Here is a 12,276-nt window from a genome sequence, read left to right on the forward strand (position 1 = left end):
GTAAGAAGTAATGAGATTTCCCCCAAGGTGCCAGTAGTTGCCAGCTTTAAAATTTCGTAGAAAACCAGTTGAAACATTTCAAAAGGTTTTCCACACTGATTTCTCGCAATCACTGACACATTCAAACTGTTCTTCTTTGAAAAAGTTTACTTATTTGAGGACCAAAGAAAATGCCTGCCTACTTCACCATACTAAGTCTTGGGAATTTCTCTTAAAAATATGTGAATGCAGGACTGTTCACTTCCAAAGCCTTCACAAAATTTTTCATGAGCCCCAGTTTGATGTGGAGTGGTGGATGCAAAACTTTATTTGGATCTACCAGATCCAAATAAAGATGCTACATTCTTCATTCCAGGTGTTAATGATTTTCGTTGAGGCCAACTCCTCTTCTTGTAGCACATATCCTCGGCACGACTATGACTATCCCGCTCACAGTGAAAGTAACAATACTTAATGTAACCCTTTCGTAGTCCTAATAAAATAGCAATTACCTTTATATCACCACATATCTACCACTCATACTATTGATAGTGCACACCTAAGAGGATGTTCTCCATGTTTGCATATTTTTCTTTTTTGTAGACAGCATATGCAACAGATATTAAAGGCAGCATATTTCCATTGTGTAATAACAGTCTTAAGGCTAACCTTAGAAGCATCTAAGGTTTCACTAGGATTATTCCACATTTATTCTTTAATATGTATGTGTGGAGGGGACTGCATATGTATAGTCATATATATAATACAATTCATGATCTGAAATTTAAAACTTTTTTTTTTTTTTTTTTGTCAATCAAAAATTTATGATAAAGTCAGGTAAACTAAATTTACTTACCTGAGTCACTGTGTTGGTTAATTCATTTTTATCTTGAGATAAACTTTCATTCAGGGCTTGAAGATCAGCAATAGTATTTTTTAAAGAGGTTTCCTCTCTCCTCATCTTTTCTAATTCAACTTCAAGTAATGTCTTCTGATTATCACAGTGAACTAAATTTCTATCTAAAGAGGAAGAAGTCCAATCAAAGGAACATCTTTGTGGTACACTAACTAAACTTAACACAAGATTATTCAAATATGGATCGAACAATTTCAAAAAAAATCGCAGAAATAAATAGCACTTATTAGTATTCATATATACAGGAACTCACTGACTTATGTAAGGGTTGCATTCCGCGGAACGCAACGTAAGTCAGGGAATTTCCCCATGCTTGTGCAGCACTCGCAACTGTGCTCACTGAATTGATTGAATCAAAAAAAGAAATGTTTGACGAACATGTAAATAGAATTATTTATTGTGTTTATTCAATTTTTTATCTCATGCACAGGAAAAATTACAAAAGTGTGCAATTTAAAAAAATATTTCAAAATTATAAAATTATAAAAAAAGGGAAGAGACAGGCATAATGTCAGTAATTTTTACCTCTCAAGCCTCATTGTCAGAATTGACATCAGCCAATAAGTACACCACTGCGGAGGTTGAGGGCTGTGGAGATTTAGAAGCCACTCAACTTTACGAAAGAACATATTAATGGATGACTAGATGGTGGCTTTTTTCTTCTCATCATAGATTTCTTTGTAGCAAGCATATCATTCACCCCTCTGTTAACTTTTAAGAATCATTCACTGTCAGGATCCATCTTCTCAAACCTTGCCACTGCAATTTCATGAAATGCCACTGCCATCTCTCTCTCTGGTGATGAAGAATCTCGGCTCCTCATTTGATTCATCTTGAGCTTTGTCAGCATTTTCTTCTTTCACTATCACTGCCTGCAAGTCAACAAGTTCTTCATTAGATAATTCCTTCTCTTCTTTCTCTAACTCCTCCACGTCTTTGGCATCAACCTCCAACTGAAGTAGCTCTGCAACCTTTACAATCTTATCTGTAACCACTTCATATGATTTGTCTTTTTCCAAATCTTTCGAAACCTTTTATGTGCCATAGGTATATTTTCTTCCATGAGCCATTTAAACAACTTTTAGTAATTTCTGCCCATTCCTTATTAATATTTAAAATGGTGTGGTAAATATTGTAAGATTTCCAAAAGTCCCTTAACGTAAAATTTTTCTCACCATCTACTTCATTAGATAATTCCTTCTCTTCTTCCTAAAGAGTATGCGTAAAGAGTATGCTTTTAAATTCGAAATAACACCCTGATCCATAGGTTGGATGAGTGAAGTCTTGTTTGGCAGTAGAAATATGGCACTCACATTCAAATAGAAATCATCTAGATGCGTAGGATGTCCAGGAGCATTAACTAATAGAAGAAAAATCTTGAAAGGAATGTCGTTGTCTTTAAAATATTTTTCAACCTTGGGAATAAAGCAGCATTTAACCCAATCCTCAAAGAGAGATACTGTTATCCATGCTCTGTTTCGATCGTAAATGCATGGGTAGGGTGGCTTTATTGATGCCCTTAAATGCATGAGGATTTCCAGAATGATACACAAGCAGTAGTTTTAATCTGTAATATCCCGCTGCATTAGCCCCAAGAAAGAGGTGACCCTATCTTTTTATGCCTTGAAACCTGGCATTGTATTTTCCTCTTTGGCAATGTATGTTCGATACAGCTTTTTTTCCCAATACAGAGCAGTCTCGTGAACGTTAAAAATTTGCTGCATTGAATTATTGATGAAGCCGCCATCATCAATAATGTTTTTCAACACATCACAAAATTTCTTTTCAGCTGCAGAATTGGCACTGGCAACTTCACCGCACACTTTAACGTTGTGGAAACCACCCATTTGCTTGCCACGAACTTGGGTTGGGGTTCGCCATACTTATCCTTAATATCTTTATAAATACTTGTTGCTCTTGCTTGAATGGTCATTAGACTCAGGGGCACTCGCTTCTGAATCTGATTTTCGATCCATATTATTAATAGCTGTTCCATCTTCGATATAGCACCTGATCGCTGTTTTGTGATCACTGTTGATCTTAAGTGCATTGATCCTTTGATATGTTCCTTTATACACACAGTCCTTTAAAACAATATTCACTGTTGAAGCAGTGAGACCTAATTCCCTCGCAATAGATGACAAACTTTGTCCTGCTTCGTACATCTTATTCATTTTCATCTTCATTTCTAAAACAATTTTGTTTCGTTTCCTGGCACTGCCAGCACTAGCACTTTTCATTGGTCGCTTTCCGTTCTTCATTGTAATGCGTAAATAGGAATGAAGAGAAGTTTGTGAAAATTTGTTTTTATGTGATTCAGTGAAGGGGAACACATTTTACCATAATAGCATAAAAACCCGCACAATTGCAGTTATTGGTATTATCACAAATGCAATAAGATCGAGTTTACGTTTATAATAGATTGCACTAACAGAAAAGCCCAATAAACTGGAAAGTGCAAACTGTTTTATGGTTGTGACCTCCAAAAACGTGCTTTAGAAAAATATCACAGAGGCTTTCAAAATTGATTCTTATAACAGGAACATATGATAATGGTAAAAGGGTAGTGCAATTTCCATTATAAATATGGCCTTTTAGAGAGAGAAACAGCTTAGTAATATAACAAAATTTTCAACTTCCGAGGACTTGGAACGAATTACAAAAAAAAAAAAAAAAAAAAAAAAAAGTGTTATTGGTATATTTTCACGCTACCTCCATTTATTCCTACAGGATGCAAAATATGTTTCCAGGATGGGAAAAACTTACATAAAGTTGAATTTCCATAAGTCAGGGAGTTCCTGTACACAGATGTAAGGGAATCTCTGAAAGTTTCTATTGAGTTTACAGGCCTTTAATATTGAGTCCACAAGTCCCGTGGCAGACATCAATTCAGTAATCCATTTCTACCTAGACCTTTGCCTGTAGACCTTTATCTGTAGGAACTGATGCCACTATCTCAGTGATTCTGCATTTCGGTTAAGGAATGTCTATTAGTTGTGCTTATCACCGAGACATTTTTCCTACATCTATATGATGGTTCGGTGGTAGGCTATCTTGCTGGAGGACAGAACTTTCATGACGTTTGGATACAAGCCACTTATTCAAATTCTAGATAAGTTTAAAAAAAAATTTTTTTCTGAATGAAATGGCACAAAACAAATTTCATTTTGGAGAATCTTTTTCCTCACTGAAGTGAAAAGTGGCTTCATCGCTAAAAAACAAGCAATACTGTCAAATCAACCTCATCCAATTTCTGTCGTCATCACAGCAAAATTCTTATCGTTTGCATTTACCATTCAGTTTTAACACCTGCCCTAATTGTTTGCAAGCTTCAAAAGCAATTGAAATGTATCATCAAATATAAAAGCATACTTGATGCTAATCACTGATGAAAAATAATTTGCACTACAATTCAAGGTTTAATTGCATGCAATTTGTTCATAAATTACACTGAATTATTTAGGCTTACCTACATTAGTGACTGTACAGTCATCACTAGTCAGACAAAGGTATGTGTAAATGCCAAAATATTATAATTGTATAGTGTAGACATTTATCAATATTTTCTATAGATTTATTTTCTTCCCAATAACTGATCAGAAAAGAAAACTAACATTCATAGTTTCTTTTCTATTCCAAACTATGAATATCTTAGTTTGGGACAGAAATATATTTATAGTTTTCGTGGAATAAAGTTACTGATTATCGCACACTAAATTTAGGAGTTAATTAAATTTAATTAACTGCTAATTATTTATTTATTTTTAACATATAATAATATACATATAATATAATACACAACAGGCATTCGCCCAGTTAAAGTGTATAACAGAGCAAAGGTTGTACAAAACATAATAATAAATGGTAGACTAATACACTTTGTTTGTTTGTTTGTTATTTGGTTTTTAGGAGCATTAGCAACTAAGGCCATACTGCTCCGGGATATGCGGTGGTCATTCCCTGTCCTTTCCGCATCCTCCGTATTTGGTGGTGATGGGCTCGAACCCAGGTCTAATCAAGAAGCGTGTGCACGCACTGCTGCTCCTGCCCACCTGGCTACGGAGGTGCCAATACACTTTGTACGATGAAAGTTAATTCAAACAGGAAAAGTCCAATTCACGAAAATAAAAAAGATATTCACGACGTCAGGTCCAGCGCTATGAAAACTTGCAGAAAGCAGTTTGCTGCAGGAGACATCATCACTCACTCACACATTAATGAGGACATCTTTAGCCCAGAACTCATCCGTCAATCAGTCAACCTACTTCAAATAGTTCTGTGAAACTGTTTCTTGTTCACAGCCATATCCAAGTCCAACTTGTTCATGAGTGCCAATGTTCTTTTGAAGAAGGAGTTCCTGGATATCTTTAATCTAGGTTTACCGATGTGGAATGTAGTCTTCTGTCTAGTAGCCACCGCTGGAGTGTGAGGGTCAATATGGCACAGAAGATCCGGCAGGTAGGTTGAACCAGTGAAGATGTGGTACAACAGTTTTAAATCAAGAACAGTTAGCTGAGTTTCCAGAGATTGAAGCTTGAAGTAGGAACAGAGATTCCGGTAGAAGATTCTGTGGTAAAACATGGGGTTACATCTGGAAAGATAGTGGATAAATTTCATCTGGAGTGATTCTATTTGCTGTATCAAGTATGCATAGTGTGGGTTCCATATAGGAGAAGCAAATTCCACTATACGGAGTACAGTTGTCTTGAATAGGAGCACAGAAAACTGAGGATCTTGAAATCTGTACATCTGCGGTTAATGAAGCCAATTTGTTTTTTCGCTTGGTTTAATATATTCCTAACATGTTTATCAAACCCACGTGTAGCGGTAAAAGTAACTCCCAGATCTTTAACTTCGTCAACTCTGGAAATCGGCATCTCCTCGATGTAATATTCATTAACCAAAGTCTTAGTTTTCTCGAAGCTACAAAGGAAATACCTCCAAATCATTCAAAGCAACCCAATCAGCAAAAGAGTTGAGAGCAGCCTAAAGGTTAACTGCATCATCTCGACTGCTGATACGTGAATATAGTTTCACATCATCGGCAAACATAAGTATCTTAATACCACCTCTCTCAACAAATTGCGGTAGATCGTTGATAAAGATGGTGAATAAAAGAGGCCCAAGAGATGATCCCTGTGGTACTCCTCTCGATGGAAAAAATTCCCTTGAGACTTCCTGTCCGATGATCACCCTATGTTTTCGATATGAAATATAACTCATCAACCAGGATAGTAAAGGGTCAAGTATTCCATAGTGGCTTAGTTTTTGAGCAAGTTGATTGCGCAGGACACTGTCGAAAGCCTTAGTAAGGTCTGTATAGATCACACCAACCTGTCCTCCGCGATCGATGGTGTCAAGAACCTGTTGTCAGATAGTGAGAAGATTAGTCGTAGTTGATCGGCCCCTGGTGAAGCCATGTTGGCAGTCGCAGATGAAGTGATGAAAATATTCCATTAATCAGTGGTGAATGACAGTGTCCAGAATTTTTGTCAGCGAGTTCATAAGGCAGATGGGAGGGTAATTCTCTAGTGAGTGGTTTGCACTTCTCTTTGGGATAGGAATAACATTAACAGTTTTGAAGTGAGTGGGGTAGATACCAGTTTTAACAGAAAGATTGAATATATGCAATATTATATATTTAAGTTGTGGAAAGCATTTCTTCCACAAGATAAGTGGAATCTTATCTGGGCCTACAGAAAAATCTTTTGTTAGTTTCTGAAGCACTTAAATGATATTGTCTGTGTCCACCGAGAGATTATTCAGTGTATCATCCTTAATGACTTGAAATTGTTAAGTTGAAGCAGCAGTAGCTGCAGTTTTCTCGGAAAAGGAGGAGAAAAAGGTCGCAAAAAAGATCAGCTTTAGTTTTGTCACAGGTTATAGGCTTTCCACTGGAATCAATGATCCTGGTTCCTGTTGAGCAGTTATTAGAATTCTTTAGCAAGTTCCAAAATGGCTTCAGGTCTCCATTTACTGTGAAACTGTGTTGAATTGATTGAATATAACGAGCGTACTGATTTCTGATCATCCTTTTAATGTTGCTTCTGTGTTCCTTGAACAGTGCCATATATGTTTCATCAGGTGTCGTCCTAAAGTGTTTTCTGCACTGTTCTTGGGCTCATATAATCGCAATTATGTCTGTTGCGATCCAATGAGGGAATCTATTCCTGTAATTTTTACTCTTGAATGATAGAGGAGATTGTGCTAATAAGATGATCGGTGAGTGCGTCAAGATCATTAATCCGTGGGAAGGAGAACCAATCAACGCAATCGAGCTCACACCCTAATAGTTGCCGGTCTGCTCTCCTAAAGTTCAGCTTGGCTGGGACAGGAGTAGTGCATCTACTCTTCTGTGATATGTTTATTTGACAGCTTAAAGCCTTGTGATCAGATGGCAGAAATGAAATTGTTTCTAAAATAAGGATCTGCTTGAATGCAAAAATGAGATCCAGCATCGCCTTGCCTCTAGTACAAGTATTGTTATACTGCTTGAGACCCAGTTCAGACATGTCATATAGCAGCTTAGTTGTAGCGGTTGACTCCTCAATGCGTTTTTTTTACCAAAAACACATTTGGTGAAAAAATGCATTGAAAAAACGCATTGGTTCGAAACGTTTTTTCACCAAAAAACGTTTCAAACTCACGGAGCGCTTGCGACAGTCTCTCCATAAGAAGATCGACAGGGGGCGGAAGGTAGATGGCTGCAATGAGAACAGTTTTGTTATGAACCTTCAGCTGACAAAAGATTCCTTCAATGTTGTGGAAAGTCCTGTGCATTGTTACTGCAAATTGGTTTGAGATAATAATTGCGACACTACCTCCTCTAGATCCTCTGTCTCTTCTGAGGATAGCACAGCCCACGGCTGCCACTTCCGAATCCAGAATCCCATCGTGTAGCCATGTTTCTGTGAAGCTATATATATCAAACTCCAGAGAGCAAAGCGAGATTCTAAATTTGTCAATTTTATTCACTAAGCTCCTACAGTTCTGATAATATATGTGAAGAGATTGCTGGCAGCCATCATCGGCTCTCCCTATATGGACAGAAACAGTAGAGGCCTGGAAAAGAAGAGAAAAAGAGTTGTTTGTGCACCGTGATTGCTAACTATCATTCTTCTTCACATTATTTGTACTCTTTTTGTAGATTTTGAATGGTCTGATTATTAATCCCGGAGGCCAATACAGGGAATCCAGTAGTTTACTTTCATCCAATGTATTGCAGGTCACCAGGAAAGAAGCGTAGGATGGATGTTTAGTTCTAAGTGCACGAACTTCAGCTATTATTCCGATTTCGTTTCTGATGAATTCATGTAAAACTTCCACTTTTGTGAGTGGACTGAGCCGAGAAATAAATGACTTGGATTTGTGTGGTACTACAGTGAGATTGTATTTGCCTTTGAATAGGCGATCCTCACATTGAGAAGGTGTGTGTGCCGAACAGAGATAATTGGCTGCATGATAATGGGCTGAAGAGGTGTTGCTATCAATTAGATCCTTATCATTCTCATAAGTTCTTCTACCAGTTTTTTTGTTATCATTCTTGTGAGTTCTTCTACCGGTTTCGATGTTTCTATCCTCTGAGCTGCTGACGTCAAAATCCACCTGCAGTGCCTTATCCTTTGGAAACTTTATGAGATTACTGATGTTGGCTTCGCCTACAGAGCTAGTCTGTTGTGATTTACTCTGTTTTCCTGCTTCAGCCTGAACATCAGATATTTTCTTCCCTTTGCTGAGGGTACTAACTTTTTCAGCAGATCTATCGATCTTGCTTGAGGAAGTCTGCAGTCTATAATCAGTTGATTGCTTAGCTGGGTGCTGATTCTGCTTTTCTACATCACAAAAATCTCCTCTTGAAGCCTGTGTGGAGTGGCTGTCAGCAGGATTGCGTGCGCAATGAGAGCAGATTGCAATTAAGCTGGATTGGGCATAGTTTTTATAGAATCGGATAAGCTCAGTTGAATTAAGTAAGTTCGTCAATTTAGCTGGGTCATCAAGATACCTTAGTTCGATTTTTGTTAAATATATCTAGGAGGATAAGTTTGATCTCCTTATTCAACCATGAATTATTTTATTTTTGAAATTTTTTTCTTGATCAGGTCATGCTGAAGAGATATTCTATAACTATCTTATTTTCAAGAACTTATACAGATAAAAAATAAACAGTAATCAATCAACCAAAAGTAGCATTTTTGTAGAAGTCACAAGAGAGGCCTGTATGGAAGCATTTTAGTCTTTGGTCTTGGTTTGATCTATAATTATCAATCCTGAAATCTGGCCTGCTGGAGCTCTTGTTATGCCATATCTCGGGCATAAAGGGCAGCGATATAGAAGTAATGGAAAGGACTCCCATCAATGGTACCCTCATTCATAGCAATCCCAGATCTCGTTACCGCAACTAGAACCACAGACACGGAACACCAATATGCCGATCCCTGTGCTCATCAGTCCTAGACACACCCCGCTGAATCGAGTCGTGCGATGTCAGAGACCACCTGTCCATATCAAAGTACCTACAGTACCTGCCTGCACCATATTTTATCAGAATGTGCGTAGTCTTAGGAACAAGCTTGACACTATGGAGCAAATTCTGCTCCCCGGATATTTTGACCTGCTCGCCATCACCGAAACCTGGCTCAATGACGATGAAGAATTCCTAGCAGCAGCTGCCCCAGCTGATTATGGGGTCGTATTCACATCTCGGATTGCACGCAAGGGTGGAGGCGTCGCAATATTTTACAAGAAATCCACTTTCAAGCTATTGGATAATAAATCCAGTAACTCCCCTAACTATGAAGCAATCCTCGTTACGTTAAGATACAACTTCGTGACGTTTGACCTCTGTGTGGTGTACATACCTCCAACGCCTTCCCCGCAAATCATCCTTGAAGTTTCCAACTGGATAATCAATCAGCTGCATCCCACAGCCTCTCACGTAGTTTGTGGTGATTTCAATTTACCTCCTCAGCTATCTAATATGAAAAAGGATCTTCTGGCACACTTGAGATGTGCTGATCTACAACTTATTAATGAAGCTCCAAACAGGGGGAATAACCTCTTAGATCTAGTTCTAGCCTCTATCCCTTGCACCCTTGATTACATTGCAGAAACGTCATTCGACTCTGATCATGTCCCAATACATGTGACTGCATATCTGCCAGCCCCCAAATTAGAAACCAGAAGGACAACAAAAAAGGTTGACATCACTAGCCCCAACTTACTTGACGTAGATAAGTGCATCAGAGCCGCCTCTCTCATTCCCTGGGTGGCCTTAGAGACTTGTGACCCAGAAATAGCTGTGAACATTCTCACAAACTGGATCAACACGGTTGCCAAATATGCCGCCTCTAAAAAAATCACAATCAGTCCATATACAAGACTTTGGTGGAATTCAGAACTCAAAATGAGTTTCCAGCTGAAGCAACAGCTCCATCGCACATGGAAACAGTCGCAAAATGTCAATGATCGCATCGTTTATTCTAGGGCACGGGCTCAATTTAATCGCATGAAATCTGAGGCAATCAAATTATATGTTAACCGAGATCTGGCTAAAGGAAAAATTCCATACAAGAAAGTGAACCTTCATTTTCCTCTGCAATTTGATCCTGAATTGTGGCTCGATTTCGTCACAAGATTTAATCGTAATCCTATCAAAAACTCAGATCTGGCTCTACTAACAGAGCCCACCCAGCAAGAAGTGTTGAGCACCATTCAGATCACAAAACAACAGCTGATCGTCGCCATCAATTCTCTACCTGCCTCGTCAACCGCTGGTGATGATGGAGTTCCCCAATTCATGCTCAAATGCCTAAGTCCGTACATTATTCAGCCACTTTTAATTATTTTCAACCAGTTACTCTCGAACCAGATTTTCCCACAGCAATGGGAAAACTATCTTATCAAACCTTTAGCCAAAGTTCAGTCGCCATCGAAACCTAAACATTTCCGACCCATCTCCAACTCCTCCAGCCTGCTGAAGCTCCTGGAGAAGACCTTACTCCCGATCCTCACCAAGCAGATCATGCCCAGTAATCCAGCCCAAATTCACTACTCCCTTCCAAACAGATCAACGATCACAAATCTGCTAGCCACAACGAATACTATCTTGTCAGCATTCGAGAAAAGGCACGAACTAGCTGTGACTTACTTAGACATTGAGGCTGCATTTGATGCCGTCCAAGTAAACCAACTACTCACTCTCCTGGAATGCCACTTCCAGATCACAGGGAACATATTATGCTTTCTCTCCTCTCTTCTGAATAACAGAGTTATAAAGCTTCATACAGGAGATCGCACCCTTACTAGATCCGTCACCGCAGGAGTCCCACAAGGAGGGGTCCTTTCCGGCCTTCTGTTCTCATCTATTATCTTCCCACTGGTTGCACATTCTCGATGTCTACTGAGCTATGCAGATGATATCAAGATACTGACTCCCATCATCCCTGGTCAAGACCTTGATCTGGTAAAAACGGAAATTAACAACACTCTCACTGCAGTCACATCTTACCTCTGCCAGTTCGGGCTCAAGATCAATCCTGCTAAGTCCGAATTCATGGTGTATTCATTGAAGCAAACTCCTTCTTCTCTCCAGCCTTCGGTCGGCAACATCCTCATCCCAATTGCATCCAGCCATCGTGATCTGGGCGTTGTATTCGACTCCAAACTTCGATTCAACGCCCACATAGACATGCTCCTCACACGTGCTTCAAGACTCCGGTGGATAGCAAAACAGCATCTCCTTCATATCAGAGATAAAAAGACAACCGTGAGGTACATAAGAGCAATCATCTTTCCACCTTTACTCTATGCTGCTGAAATTTGGGCGTCAGCGGCACCATCAATAAAGAAACCACTCTTTGCCACAGAATTCTGGCTCCTAAAGTGGGCCAACAGGAAGCACAACCTTCCAGCTCTGATTCACACCACGCAGCTTGCCAACTCTCTCGGGATTCCACGGCTTCCCACCTTAGTCGAAGACCAACGCCTCCTAGCAACAGTCAAGATGATAACAGGCATAATCGCAACACCTTCATTCTGGGATACCTGTGGCTGGAGGATCCCCCCTGCTGCCCTTAGGGCCAATCCCGAGCTCTACTCGCATTCAGCGCGACTCCATCTCTCGGACAGGTTCCTTCCTCAGCAGATGTTCAAGCAAACCCAGGCACTTGACGCCGACCTGAACAAATTCGCTATTGACCGGACTTACAGGAAAAAAATTATGTCTAGTAGGACTAATCTGCATTGACATGTGTACCTTGCATCTGTTCCTGTCTGATTGAGCTGGTGCTCTTATCTCGATGTTAAGTCAGCTCAATCAGACCTAACTCTCGTAAGGAGTTCTCTCCTTTGTATAAAATATGTTTTCTTTTGTAAAATTACCT

General features: G+C 39.3%; 1 protein-coding gene across 1 annotated transcript in view; it reads right to left on the minus strand.

Moving 5' to 3' along the window:
- LOC150085386 (rootletin-like) overlaps positions 1 to 12,276 on the minus strand; it is a 239,314-nt gene that overhangs the window by 855 nt on the left and 226,183 nt on the right. Inside the window, exon 16 of the mRNA XM_090374550.1 lies at positions 836 to 999. Within this exon, the coding sequence (XP_090230676.1) occupies positions 836 to 999 (164 nt within the window). The remainder of the gene's footprint in view (positions 1 to 835; positions 1,000 to 12,276) is intronic.

Source organism: Mastigoproctus giganteus, chromosome 5, assembly GCF_048544385.1.
Source record: "Mastigoproctus giganteus isolate SK-2022 chromosome 5, ASM4854438v1, whole genome shotgun sequence".
NCBI lineage: Eukaryota > Metazoa > Arthropoda > Arachnida > Uropygi > Thelyphonidae > Mastigoproctus > Mastigoproctus giganteus.